The following is a 14,993-nucleotide window of genomic DNA, read 5'->3' as shown; positions in this document are numbered from 1 at the left end:
AAAGGATCTATGGCCCACCAAACAGTCAGAAACCCCTAACCTAGAGGTACTGGTGTCCTTAACCAGCTAGCCAATCCACTCAGTTCTTCATCCGGGAGCCAAAAGACCCCAGGCCCGGGTATCCCAATTCCACTTAGGCTGGCAGCCTTTTGCCAGACTAAGAAATCAAAAAGGTTTGCAGCACCAAAGTGGGCCAGTGGTGCTCTCTCTCACTCATCCCAGCACTCCAACCTTAGCCTCAGATCTCACAGCTCTAAAGAGAGGAAAGATCGCCCCGAGAAACCAAAGCCAAGAGCTCGAAAACGTCTGCCAGTTCTGGGCAGGACTAGTCCAGGCCCCCTCTCGGCCCTGGACAGAAGATGAGGTGTCCACAAAGACCACACCTGCAGTCCCCTGACTACTCTGCCCCCAGGACTGCAACTGGCTGCAGGGTCCTAGGAGATGATTAACGAGGAATCTCGGCCGGGCGCAGTGGCTCACGCCTGTAATCCCAGCACTTTGGGAGGCAGAGGTGGGCGGATCATGAATTCAGGAGATCGAGACCATCCTGGCTAACACGGTGAAACCCCATCTCTACTAAAAATACAAAAAAATTGCCGGGCGTGGTGGCGGGCGCCTGTAATCCCAGCTACTCGGGAGGCTGAGGCAGGAGAATGGCATGAACCCGGGAGGCGGAGCTTGCAGTGAGCCGAGATCGTGCCACTGCACTCCAGCCTGGGTGACAGAGGAGGCTCCGTCTCAAAAAAAATAAATAAATAAAACCAGGAATCTCCTCCTCGGGGACAGAGGGAGAGCAAGGGCAGGGCCTCTCCCAAAAGCGGAAGGGCACCGTGGTCCTGTCTTCTGCCTGGTGGTACTTAGGCAGATTGTTTTTCAGACAGACCACCAATGATGACGGCTGCTTCCTAATGCCCACCACCTCATCTGTAAGACTTAGTTCCCCGACTTTGGAGAGCACATGGCTCTCTAATCCTATTAAAGTCAAATCACCCTTACTTGCCCAAAGGCTCAGAAGTTCAAAGGTAGAAATGCACCTCTTCTACCCCAGAAGCAGGGAGCAGCTCAGAAAAAGCTAATGAGAAAATACCAGGGTCATGTTGTTTGAACTGGACAAGAAAGAAAAAGCATAGAGGAAAAAAAAAAAGTCATCTTAATTCATGGAAAAATACATGGCCTTGCCAACAATCAAAGAAAAGTAAAACTGAAACTATAATTATATACCCATTAAGCAAACAAATTAAGTAAAAATGGAGATTCCAGAACAAGTTCACGCTGCTGATAACCACATAAAGTGGTCCGGTCTTTCTGGAAAGCACTTTAGCACCACAGAGCAATTACAAAAAGTTTTTCATTCCACTCTTGGAAAAAGCTAAAAGGGCTTCTTCACAAATTGTAAAGAGCTATATAAACGTATGTGACTAATTCCTCAAAGATTATGTTAACCCAAGATGATACCCCTCCCTCTATTCCCCCACCTGACCCCCAACATTTAGCAGCAGCACTTAGCTTCTGACATGGGTTCCTGGAAAATGGTCACAAATGGCAGAAGGTGGAATCCTATTCATGCAACCCGCCCTCAAAAAAAAAAACCTTTGTACTTATAAATTTAGAGATGCACAGAATATGATTTGGTTTTTTTTTTTTTTTTTTGAGACAGTCTTGCTCTGTCGCCCAGGCTGGAGTGCAATGGTGTGATCTCGGCTCACTGCAACCTCCCCCTCCTGGGTTCAAGCCATTCTCCTGCCTCAGCCTCCCAAGTAGCTGGGATTACAGGCGCCTGACACCACGCCAGGCTAATTTTTGCATTTTTAGTAGAGACAGGGTTTCACCATGTTGGCCAGGCTGGTCTTAAACTCCTGACCTCAGGTGATCCACCCGCCTCGGCCTCCCAAAGTGCCCGGCTCAGAATATGGGTTTGGAAAGATACACGTTAAACCAGGTCATCTCAGCCTCTAAGGAAGAGCATTGAATGAAGCAAGGTTGCGACAAAGGCAAATTTTCACTTTTTACTGATTTCACTATGAGAAATGTACCTATTACTCATGTACGTTACAAAATTTGCTCCCACTAATAAAAAACCAAAGCAAGTCAACCGAAGTTGGGAATTATCCATTTAGGTGCATCCTCCTGAACTCTGCTATTAGGATGACAATGCTTCCTGAAGTGATTAAGTTTCCCTAAGCCAGGCACAGTGGCACATGCCCTTAGTCCCAGCTACTGCAGATCACTTGAGCTCAGGAGTTCAAGTCCAGCCTGGGTAACAAGGTGAGACCCCAGTCTCCAAAAATAAAAATTAAAAAATTTTAATAGCCAGGTGCAGTAGAGGCTCACACCTGTAATCCCAGCACTTTTGGAGGCCGAGGTGGGTGGATCACGAGGTCAGGAGTTCGAGACCAGCCTAACATGGTGAAACTCCCCTCTCTACTAAAAATGCAAAAATTAGCTGGGCGTGGTGGCGCGTGCCTGTAGTCCCAGCTACTCGGGAGGCTGAGGCAGGAGAATCGCTTGAACCCGGGAGGCGGAGTTTCCAGTAAGCCGAGATCATGCTACTGCACCCCAGCCTGGGCGAAAGAGCAAGACTCTGCCTCAAACAAACAAAAATTAACAAAGTGAAAGTCTCCCTTGATTCCATATACTGAATCTGTTCCTAGTTCAAGTAATGGTAAAATTCTGGTGCCATTACAATATAATTATGACTAGAAGACCCAGAACATCTTAACCAAAAACCCCTCCTTATAAATGTATTAGAGACATGCACAGAATAATGCACTAGTGCAGATCATTTAAGACAGCAGGAGGCCGGGCGCGACGGCTCATGCCTGGAATCCCAGCACTTTGGGAGGCCAAGGTGAGTGGATCACTTGAAGTCGGGAGTTCAAGACCAGCCTGGCCAACATGGTGAAACCCCATCTCTACTAAAAATAAAAAATTAGCTGGGTGTGGTGGCACACCTGCAGTCCCAGCTACTCGGGAAGCTGAGGCAGGAGAATCGATTGAACCTGGGAGGCGGAGGTTGCATTGAGCTGAGATCACACCACTGCACTCCAGCCTAAGCGAGAGAGAGAGAGAGAGAGAGACCGTCTCAAAAAAAAAACAAAACAAAACTGTTGGGCTCAGCCCTGTGGAGTAACCTTTCCTCATAATCAAATAAGGCCTAAATAACGTGACCAGTTTAGGTTTTCACACCTGCTTGGTTTTATCCCTCCAATAACTGCATCCAAAGTTCAGCGGGTCCCAGCTCAGTCCTTTTCTGGGTAGGAAAGTGGCCCTATGGCATGACTCACTGTTCTCAGTTCTATGCAAGCTCTACCATTTCCTGTTCCAGGCAGAGGGTGAAAAGGAGAAAGGCCTAGCACCAAAAAGGCAGCTTGTAGAAGAAAGACCGGCTGGGAAAGTACCCCGTGTTGCTTTCTGTTCTCATTTGATAGTGCAGATTCGAATAACCTGTTTCTCTCATGATACAATCTGCACTTTGGAGGGATGAAACCAAGCAGGTGTGAAAACCTAAATTGGCCACGTTATTTAGGCCTCATTCGATTACAAGAAAAGGTAACTCCACAGGGCTGAGCCCAGCACTTTTTTTTTTTTTTTTTTGAGATGGAGTCTCACTCTGTCACCCAGGCTGGAGTGCAATGGCACGATCTCGGCTCACTGCAAGCTCCGCCTCCCAGGTTCAAGCAATTCTCCTGCCTCAGCCTCCCGAGTAGCCGGGATTACAGGCGCCCGCCACCACGCCCAGCTAATTTTGTATTTTTAGTAGAGATGGGGTTTCTCCATGTTGGTCGGGATGGTCTCAAACTCCCGACCTCAGGTGATCTGCCCACCTCGGCCTCCCATAGTGCTGGGATTACAGGCATGAGCCACTGCGCCCAGCCTCGTTTTTTATTTATTCATTCATTTTTTTTTTTTTGAGACACGGTCTCGCTCTGTTGCCCAGGCTGGAGTGCAGTGGCACGATCTTGTCTCACTGCAACCTGTCTTGTGGGTTCAAGCGATTCTCATGTCTCAGCCTCCTGAGTAGCTGGGACTAAAGGTGTATACCACAGACCTTGGCCCAAGCCATAGCATATGAATTTGTAAAATCTAACCATATCTGCACTTAAAAGTGTCTTTCTCCTCACTGAGTAGTTCCTGATGGAGTCCCCTGATTACAACCGCCTTGCTTAACGCCACAGATCAGCATAGCTCAGTAAGTCAATAGCAGGCTTCCCTGTGACAATGAGAGTGGGGTTTTATTTGCAATTTTAAAGAGTATAAAAGCAGGGGCTTTTATATAATATTGAAAACTTGGACACAACTCCTGAGCCCAACAGGAAAATAACTAAGCAAACTTACCTGTGTGTTTTCCCTCAAAGGCAAATTCCACTGAAACAACCCAAGAGTTACAAGGAAGGAGAAAAGTCTGTGGCAGCATTGGAAAACAGAGAACAATATAATCAAGTGACCGATAGCACAGAGGGATTTCTGCATGAAATGAGGATGATGGAATCAGATCAACAGGGAAGCAGATCATGCCCAACAACCTAGTGATGTAACACCAGCAAGCTACGGGGCTCCATGAGAGGTGAATGGGCTGCTCCCACCAAGCCCTAGAAACTACCCAAAGGCACAGCAGCTGGGGCTCGGATGACAGGCAGGTGTGAGGCAGGCAGAGGAGGGCTGGAAAAGCCCTCCCATTACAACCAGGCACACGGTTTACTTCTCAGAGCTCTCCACGTCCTAGTCAAAGAAGTAACGGTAGCCAAAAGTAGAAATATCAGAAAGACTCCAAATGCCATTATTTGCAAATAGAATTGTCTCCTTAGAAAAATCCCAAAGAATCAACTAAAGAGTGATTAAAAAAGTTTGGCCAGGCGCGGTGGCTCACGCCTGTAATCCCAGCACTTTGGGAGGCTGAGGCAGGTGGATCACCTGAGGTCAGGAGTTCGAGACCAGCCTAACATGGTGAAACCCCGTCTCTACTAAAAGTACAAAAATTAGCCGGGCATGGTGGCGGGTGCCTGTAGTCCCAGCTACTTGGGAGGGTGAGGCAGGAGAATTGCTTGAATCTGGGAGGTGGAGGTTGCAGTGAGCAGAGATCACCCACTGTACTCCAGTGTGGGCAACAGAGTGAGACTCTGTCTCCAAAAAAACACCACATTTCAGTAAGATGGCCAGATAAGAGAAACATTCAAAACCACCAACTGTTCTAAGTGCAAACTCTCAACAGTCAGGGGGAAAAAACGGTATTTTCTCACAGTAGCAACAAAAGCATAATACAGGCCAGGCACAGTGGCTCATGTCCCAACACTTTCAGAGGCTAAGGCAGGAGGATCACTTGAAGCCAGGAGTTTGAAATCAGCTTGGTCAACATAGCTAGATCCCATCTCTACAAAAGAAAAATTAAAAAATGAGCCGGGCATAGTGGCCTGCACCTGCAGTCCCAGCTACGTAGGAGGCTGAGGCAGAGGACGGCTCGAACCCACAAGTTCTATGACTGCATCACTGCCCTGCAGCCTGGGTGACACAGTGAGACCCTCGGACTACAGGCACATGCCACCACGCCCAGCTAATTTTTGTATTTTTAGTAGAGACGGGGTTTCACCATGTTGGCCAGGATGGTCTCGATCTCTTGACCTCGTGATCCGCCTGCCTCAGCCTCCCAAAGTGCTGGGATTACAGGTGTGAGCCATCACGCCTGGCCACAATCTATCATTTTTTAAAAATAAGAATGAAAACTTGCCCTATCAGGCAAAATGTACTGCAGATCATAATACTGTATTTCCAGAATAAAGGCACTACTGCAAAGAAAAGTGTAAATTTATTTAATACCAAATGTTTCCTAAGTTTACTTTTTGCACAATGCACAGACACTTTTGGGACAATGTATGGTTAAAAACTAATATTCTACAAACAGCTCAATGCTGCTCTAGATCATCCTGAAGGAAAAAGTCATCCAAAGGATGCTGGGGCTCTAGTCCCAGGACTGGCTGATAGCCTCTTCCAGTGGATAGCAGGCCCTAATTCTCTTCTTCCAGCAGATTCTCTGATTTCAGCTGGGCCTTCCTGATGCTCTCCAAGTTCAGTTGTTGATATTTTCTTTTAAAAAAGCCACACTGAAACAAAGGAAGTCCAGTCACAGGCCAAAGATAGCCACCTGTTTCAGAAAACCGGCATTCTGGCTGTTGCCTAATAGCCCCTATATTCCTCTGCTTCTCATACTTACTACTCCCTTCTCCTACCTTTGTCTGAATCTCTCCTGGATAGTCCAATCCTTCAAGACCTCTGGTGCTCATCCCTCAATCAGAACCGACTCCACTTTCCTCTGAACCCTGCTCTCCTGAGCAGTTGAACCTTTTTAACTTATTTTGCAAAGCATGATAATTTCGGCTGTACTGGATCTAATCTTACTTATGCAAAAATACTCAGTATAGCCTATGATGCTGAAGATAGAAGGAAATCAAGTACAGCTTCCTACATCAAGCTCATCATCTAGTAGAAAAAGAGATAATTACAATACAGTGTGATGACTGCCATTTGGAAGGGTTTCCAGAAGGTAGCTCACAGCAAACGCATAGAAGCCAGCACAGAGGACGCAGGAGTCTCTAGACCGCTTTCAGGGAAGACAGTGAGCGAAGTGAGCAGACATGGAGGGCATTCCTGACAAGAGAAGCAGCCTAGGCGTACACAGAGGCACGAACCTATTTAGGGAATAGTTTGACTTGTCGGGAGAAAAAAGAAGGCCAGGCGCTTATGCCTGTAACCCCACCACTTCGGGAGGCCAAGATGAAAAGATCGCTTGAGCCCCGGAGTTTGAGACCAGCCTGGGCAATATAGGGAGACCTCATCTCCACAAAATTAAAATTAAAAAATTAGCGAGTGTGGTGGCATGCACCTGAGTAACAGTCCCAGTTACTCAGGAGACTAAGATGGGAGGATCACCTCAGCCTAGGAGTGCGAGGCTGCAGTGAACCCTTAACTGCGCCACTGAGCTCCAGCTTGGCGGACAAAGACCCTGTTTTTTATTTTAAAAAAAGAGGCTGGGAGTGGTGGTTCATGCCTGTAATCCCAGAACTTTGGGAGGCCGAGGCGGGAGGATCACAAGGTCAGGAATTTGAGACCAGCCTGGCCAATATGGTGAAACCCCGTCTCTACTAAAAATACAAAATAATTAGGCATAGTGGCACATTCCTGTAATCCCAGCTACTCAGGAGGCTGAGGCAGGAGAATCTCTTGAACCCGGGGTCAGGGCCAGGGGACGGGGAGGTTGCAGTGAGCCGAGATCGCACCACCGCACTCCAGCCTGGGCAAAAGAGTGGAACTCCGTCTCAAAAAAAAAAGCAACACTTAAGGGCAGAGAGGGGGTAGCAGACAGAGAGGAGAGGATCTTAAATAGCAGTAGAAGAGTTTGCACATTAAGACAGGGGAAGGCAAGGAAAAGATTTCAATAGGGGAACAACAGTCACATCTGTTTTAAGGCCTTACTGTTAAGGCCTCTTCTAATTAAGTTATAAATGCTGGCCTAGGGTTGACCTTCCAGGCCCTATTTAACTCACAGGTAGCCAAACACAACAGGAGTAAGTTCTGGGCCTTGAGAATAGGGAGGTACCAAAGAAATAGATATAAAATCACTCTTTATTATTCAATTAGAGTTTTCTCTTTTTAGACAGAGACTGTTTTACTCATTTGTCTAAATAGGGGTGTGTAGTTGAAGGAGGAGAAAAAAGCGGCCACGAGGCCAGGGTAGCTGCTCTAAGTCAGAGGTTGGCTGTCCTAAGGAGTTCTGTGCCCAAAACCAGAGCCCAGTCTTCCCTCACCGTGATGCTATGAGTAGAACTGACCTTGAACAGGATGACCAGAATCACAATCAACACCAGAAGTCCACCAACGCTGCCTTTGATGATGACAGGCAAAGAATGGTACTTCTCATCTTTCAGGAAGACGACAGAGATCTAGACAAGACAAAGAGATCGCCCAATAAATCAGGTGAAGCAAATGAGGAAAAAATCCTACATGTTATTTTAAGGAGCAAAATACGAGGACTTGGCAACATCCCGTGTATTGATCAAAGCTGATGACAGTAAAGGAAAAAGCTAAATATTCCCTGATGCAGCATTTTAAATCATCTAAAACTACCCAATCATCCAAACACTTCGTAAGAAACTATTCTGGCCCCTTATCTAGAAGGGCTAGGTCTGTCAGGAGATTATGACCTTCTGTTAAAGATGCTCTGACAGCCTGAAAGAGGGTCCCACAGAATCCGGTCTCAACACGGACTGCGAGGCTGTTAGGCCGCTACGCTGCTCTATGTCCCCGAGCCCCATGCCTATTCTCTTTAAAATGATGAGTTCCTTTAAATGATCTCCAAGTCCTTTCCAACTCCGTTCTGATGGCTCTTTTTGATCTTGCAAAGATCCCTAAAGGCTTTGGTAATATTTTCCCCACACAAAATATGACAAAAGTACTGGTCTTCTCCTCAGCAGACTAAAAAGTGTATGTTACCTAAGGGACATACTAAATGCAAAATGACATCCATGTGTACTACCTGTAGAGCTCAGCTGTTACAAGTCATCTCAGGTTTTGTTTTCCAAAGCCTCTCCCAATTTCGGGAGTCTAGTCTCTCTTCTGGCAGGGCTCAGCTAGAAAGTTCAGGGGATGTGCTTCCTGATACCCAGGTGTGGCCCTTCCAAGTTGTGGCCAGAGCAAGTTCCCAGGACTTAGGTGGGGCCAGAGAGCCAGCAAGACTTCTCTGTCTTCCCAGAGCAACCCTTCACGTGTATGTTTAAGCACCAAGGTCGGGGTGCTTTGGAGAGGTTTCTGTACGGGGTGAAGGGCTGGACAAACTTACCTTTAAGGCCTCTTCCAATTAAGTTATAAATGCTGGTTGACCTAAAGTTGACCTTCCAGGTCCTATTTAGCTCATAGGTAGCTGAACTTAATAGGAGTGAAGTCCTAGGCTTTGAGAATAGGGAGGTACCATAGCAATAAAGAGGGAGGAAGAACAGAAAGAGGGCTGGAATATTCTTCTACAGGAGAAGGAGGGGGACTCAAGACCCTGGGTTTGGGAAGTGAAAGGAAGTCCCAAGGTGACTCGGGAATCAGGCCAGATTTGAGTAGAAGAAACGTCCCTGTTTCTCAAAGCCACCTCCCTTTATCTTCTTCTAAACCCACAGATTCCCAAAAGTGCCCCGAAGATGCCCAGGCAGAGGTTATGGGAGAAGCAGGGCACCGGGTACTACTGTGTGCAGCAAACACGGATGCTGGCCCGCCCAGGGGCCCCTCTCTCCTTTCGGGTTTTATTCAGGAATCATGGTTGGTCTCAGGTGATCATGACACAGCTATTCTCCTTTGCCAGTGACTGACATGAGATTCAGATCTCACTAATAAGATGCAAGAGGATGTCTCCTGGGAGCTTTTGGAAACGGTTTCATCCCTGAAAAGGGAAGGCACATGAAGAAAAATCCAAAATCCTTTTGCTACTGACTTCTTGCTTCCTGTTTTGTATCCTGCCATGTGAAAATACAGCATTTGGAGATGTGGCAACTTTGTGCTGGCCATGAAGGAACGCGTCCCCCACACGGCAGAGTACGAGGACCAAAGAAGCCAGGCCGTGGCCCCAGGCCGGCCTCCCTCACTGGATAAACAGCATATGCCCTTATGCTGCATGAGCTGGATTTTCCCTTTCTTGTGGCTGAAATGCATTTGCATACAGTTTGTCTATACTCATAGAGTCACTGTAAGTCAGGGGCTTATTGTCAGGAACTACTTAATACTTTGCTTAGGATATTGGATTTAAAGAAAGGAATTTTGGGGAATCCATGCTATCGAAATAAAAGTATCAGTAAGTAAGAGGGGGAAATATATAAATTTAAAATGTGCACATAAGAAACTTAATAGTAACTCCTCCCTGCTGGGAGCATGGGAAGGGAGAAGTGAAGGAACCATTATTTTTCATTTGGTACCGTTCTCTGTATGGCTCGGATTTTCTTGCTATTACTTTTATTTGTTAAAATCTGGGCAGTACGATAATGGGGCACTTCTATTTCTTCCCTTTTCTGTATTTTCCATTTCCTTCTATTTTCTGTATTAGAAATACACTACTTAGCCAGGCACGATGGCTCACGCCTGTAATCCCAGCACTTTGGGAGGTCAAGGCGGGCAGATCACCTGAGGTCAGGAGTTCGAGACCAGCCTGGCCAACATGGTGAAACCCTGTCTCTATTTTAAAAAATAAATAAATTGGCCGGGCATGGTGGTGGGCACCTGTAATCCCAACTACTCGGGAGGCTGAGGAAGGAGAATCACTTGAACTGGGGAGGTGGAGGTTGCAGTGAGCCGAGATGGCACCACTGGACTCTAGCCTGGGCGACAGAGTGAGATTCTTCCACAAAAAGAAAAAAAAAAAAAAGAAAAGAAAAAGAAATACACTACTTAAAAATAAAAGGAAATGTCATATTGGCATGTCTAGAGAATTGCTCCTTTCTGTTCCTCAGAGGAAAACCGGGGACCTTATATTTAGCAATCCAGCATCTCTCTCCTGACATTCCCTCTAGTGGAGAATCATGCCTAACTAAAGAGCTCAGAGCTCACAGATAGATCACCTCTGAAACCATGTCCAGGCAAGTGTCAACAAGAATGAAAACACAGGGTAACACACAAAGCACTCAGTCCATAAATCACAGGCATCAGTCTGACTTCTAGTCATACTTTTGCAAAAAGAATTCCAAGAGTTCCAGTATCTAGTCTAAATCTTATAAAAGATTTATGCATTCCTGAGTACTGTTTAATACTATAACTAAACACTGATATAGCACCCTAAGACAGTTACTGTATACAAAAAAAATTTCTCACTTAGGTAATTTATTTTTTATTCTTTTTATTTTTATTTATTTATTTATTTTTTTGAGACTGAGTCTCACTCTATCACTGAGGCGGGAGTGGAGTGGTGTGATCTTGGCTCACTGCAACCTCTACCTCCCAGGTTCAAGCGATTCTCCTGCCTCAGCCTCCCAAGTAGGTGGGATTACAGGCACCCACCATCAGGCCCAGCTAATTTTTGTATTTTTAGTAGACACAGGGTTTCTCCATGTTGGCCAGGCTGGTGTTGAACTCCTGACCTCAAGTGATCCACCCGCCTTGGCCTCCCAAAGTGCTAGGATTACAGGCGTGAGCCATTGGTGCCCGGCTGCAAAAAATTTTTTTTTAATCAATCCATTTTCAAATCAAAGTATATACTGCAGATTCCAGCCCAGTTATTTCAACTCAGAACTCCTCAGCTTAGGCCTCTTAATTGCCTTATTTCATAAGAAGCTGACTCAAGGTCACAAAGGCAGCGATGGCAGAGCCAAGATCAGAAGTGTTAAGGCTGAAAACAGGAAGAGGGCAACAGAATGTCTGTGGAGGCGCTCAAAGGTTAGGCACAATTTTCCTTGGGCACTACTCAGAAGCCAGCCAGGACTTACCCTAGTTCTGTGGTTCTCCGCATTCAGTCCCTCATATAGAGATTTGTTGAAAGATATTTCACCAAGGATCTGCAGTTCAGTTACATCTTTTAGTAACTAGAAGATGGGGAAAGGAAGGAGGGAAACAAAACATATTTTAGACATGAACTTACTGTGTTTGAACGGCCTTCACCACCTTTCCCTTTAAAGGTATTCCTGGGCTTCGTTAATGGCCCTAACGTACACAACACTACACAAAGTTACCCAAACAGGACATCTGCAGTTATTCTTGCTTTTTTTTTTTTGAGATGGAGTTTTGCTCTTTCGCCCAGGCGGAGTGAAGTGGTGCGATCTCGGCTCACTGCAACCTCCACCCTGCCAGGTTAAAGCGATTCTCCTGCCTTAGCCTCCCGAGTAGCTGGGATTATGGGCGTGTACCACCACGCCCGGCTAATTTTTGTATTTTTAGTAGAGATGGGGTTTTGCCATGTTGGCCAGGCTTGTCTCGAACTCCTGACCTCAGATGATCTACCCACCTCAGTCTCCCAAAGTGCTGGGATTACAGGCGTGAGCCACGGCGCCTGGCCTTTTCTTCAACTTCTTTTCCCTTGTGGCATCCAAAGTCAGTTCTTGACTGACTTATTTTTGAGACAGGATCTCGCTCTGTCACCCATGCTAGAGTGCAACAGCATGATCATGGGTCACTGTAGCCTCAACCTTCCAGGCTCAAGTGATCCTCCCACCTCAGTCTCCCGAGTAGCTGGGACCACAGGTGACCCCCACCACACTGGGCTAATTTTTGTATTTTTTGTAGAGATGGGGTTTTACCATGTTGCCCAGGCTGGTCTCAAACTCCTGGGCTCAAGCAATCCACCCACCTTAGCCTCCCACAGTGCTGAGATTACAGGCATGAGCCACCACACCCAGCTTATTCGTTTTATTTAACGTAAGAGTTTATTTATTTAACATAAGAGTTTTTTCTTTTTTTTTTTTTTGAGTTCTTTCTTTTTTTAAGAGTTCTTTCTTTTTTTTCTGTTACCCAGGCTGGAATGGAGTGGCTCAATCATAGCTCACTGAAGCTTCAAATTCCTGGGCTCAAACGATACTCCTGCCTCAGCCTCCCAAGTAGCTGGGACTACAGGCATGAGCCACCATGCCTGGCTAATTTATTTATTTATTTATTTATTTAAGAAATGGGGTTTCACTATGCTGCCCAGGCTGATCTTGAACTCCTGGCCTCAAGCAATCCTCCCGCCTCAGCCTCCCAAAGTATTGGGATTACAGATGTGAGCCACCACACTCACAATTCTTTTTTTTTAAATTATTTCTTGTACCTGTCCCTTTCTTTTCCACCCCCATTGCTACTTCTTCAGTTGAGACCTCACAAATGTCACCTGGATCACTGTAAGACATTAAACTTGATCACTTGATCTCTAGTTCCCACTTTAGAATAAGTGATAAGGGAAGGCCTCTCTAAGAAAATAACACGTGTGGCCGGGCGTGGTGGCTCACTCCTGTAATCCCTGCACTTCGGAAGGCTGAGGCAGCGGATCACCTGAGGTCAGGAGTTCAAGACCAGCCTGACCAACATGATGAAACCCCATCTCTGCTAAAAATACAAAATTAGCCAGGTGTGGTAGCTCATGCCTGTAATCCCAGCACTTTGGGAGGCCAAGGAGGGCGGATCACCTGAGGTCAGGAGTTCAAAACCAGCCTGACCAACATGGAGAAACCCCATCTCTACTAAAAATACAAAAATAGCCGGGTATGGGTGGCGCATACCTGTAATCTCAGCTACTTGGGAGGCTGAGGCAGGAGAATCGCTTGAACCCGGGAGGCGGAGGTTGCAGGGAGCCGAGATTGTGCCATTGCACAAGAGTGAAACTCCGTCTTGAAAGAAAGAAAAGAAGGCCGGGCGCGGTGGCTCACGCCTGTAATCCCAGCACTTTGGGAGGCCGAGGCGAGTGGATCACCTGAGGTCAGGAGTTCGAGACCAGCCTGGCCAACATGGCAAAACCCCGTCTCTACAAAAAAATACAAAAATTAGCTGGACGTGGTCGCCGGCGCCCGAAATCCCAGCTACTCGGGAGGCTGAGGCAGGAGAATCGCTTGAACACGGGAGGCGGAGGTTGCAGTGAGTAGAGATCGTGCCACTGCACTCCAGCCAGCCCGGGTGACAGAGCAAGACTCCATCTAAAAAAAAAAAAAAAAGAAAGAAAGAAAAGAACACCTGAGCTAAATTTAAGAAGAAACCACCTACGTGAGGACCTAGGGGAAGAGCAGTGTCAAGCAAAGGAACAGCAAGTACAAAGTCTTGTGGCCAGAATAATACTGCATTGGCGAACTAGAAGAATAGGACAGAATAACCCGATTATAAAAGGGGCAGTGGGAGAGAAAGGCGAGTACTAGGAGATGAAGAATTAAGCAGAGACCAGATCAAGTAGTGCCTTGCTCTGGCCATGAAAAAAGTATGGATTTTAGTCTAAGTGTGCTCAAGCACCAGTATTTTTGTTTGTTTGTTTTTTGTTTTTAATAAGCAGGGGAGTGGCACAATCTAATGTCTGCTCTTAGAAGATGGATAGCTGTTACGTGGGAATTATTTGTAAAGAATGTGGGAAAAGCAGAGGCAAGAAAAGCAGGCCGAAGGTTATTGCAACAGCCCTGGCAAGAAAAGGTAGCTTGAATTACAACGGCAGTGGAAACGGAGAGAAGTGAATGGATGTAGGATATATTTTGGCCCTGAAATGGCAGGGCTTGCTGCTGGAACAGACGTGGGGATGTAGGAAAGGGGAGTCACAGATAATCCCTAGAGTTCCTTGTACTGTAACTGGAGTACATCTCCCTCCTGACGATAGCTAAGGAAGGGGTTGGGACAGAGGGTTGGTTTTTTGCACCAAAAGACCTATTTTGGACATGTTATACAAAGATGCTATTATCTCTTCTAGGGGCGATGCCTGTGAGCAACTGGATAATCAAATCTGGAGCATTTCAGTCTCAAATACCTCCTCAGAGTGATCCAAGGAGATCTCTGCAGCCACGGTCACATTTTCTTTATCTGAAGCGATGACACAGCTCACTGAATGCCATTCTTCCACATGCTGGAAAAGCAAGGTCTAGTGAACCTAATTCCTTTCCGTGCGGAAAGTCTGAAATGTTTAACACTTTGGACACAGAGCATCGTAAGGTCCCAGAATAGAGGGTGTGAGCAATTTCAGCGCTCACCTCGGCCCAAGCAAAGCTCCAGCGGGAGCAAATGAGACCCAGGGACGAAGCTAGGGAGGGCCTGGCAGCCCCCGGCACTGGCCGGCACGGGTAACCCTGGAAAAACAGTCTCTTGGCCTCTCGTGTCACCCGCTTCAGGCCCTCCGCCCTCCCCTGGCCTCTCGGGACGGCCGCGCTTACCTGAACCGGACTGTACCCACAAGCGCGCTCCTGACTCCAGCTGCACACCGTGGAGGCCTGGAACGACAGCCATGACCGCGACGCGCTGAACAAACCAAGCCGCCAGTTTTCTGCCCCGTCCCGCCCCCAGCCCTGGGGAGGTGCGCATGCGCAGAGCCGGGAGCTAGGACC

At 46.9% G+C, this 14,993-nt stretch overlaps 1 protein-coding gene across 1 annotated transcript in view; it reads right to left on the bottom strand.

Annotated features, from left to right (window-relative positions):
• Positions 1–5,781: 5,781 nt before the first annotated feature.
• The window catches only part of ITGAE (integrin subunit alpha E), a 78,286-nt gene continuing 69,074 nt past the window's right edge, over positions 5,782–14,993 (bottom strand). Inside the window, exons 27-31 of the mRNA XM_030799959.1 lie at positions 14,823–14,879; positions 14,423–14,518; positions 11,442–11,537; positions 7,821–7,931; positions 5,782–6,095 (exon numbers count right to left, since the gene is read on the bottom strand). Coding sequence (XP_030655819.1) covers positions 6,000–6,095; positions 7,821–7,931; positions 11,442–11,537; positions 14,423–14,518; positions 14,823–14,879 — 456 coding nt within the window. The 3' untranslated portion in view covers positions 5,782–5,999. The remainder of the gene's footprint in view (positions 6,096–7,820; positions 7,932–11,441; positions 11,538–14,422; positions 14,519–14,822; positions 14,880–14,993) is intronic.

This window comes from Nomascus leucogenys, chromosome 19 (genome assembly GCF_006542625.1).
Source record: "Nomascus leucogenys isolate Asia chromosome 19, Asia_NLE_v1, whole genome shotgun sequence".
In the NCBI taxonomy this organism is placed as follows: domain Eukaryota; kingdom Metazoa; phylum Chordata; class Mammalia; order Primates; family Hylobatidae; genus Nomascus; species Nomascus leucogenys.
The sequence above is the reverse complement of the archived record's forward strand: the minus strand, read 5'-3'. Positions and strand labels throughout refer to the sequence as shown.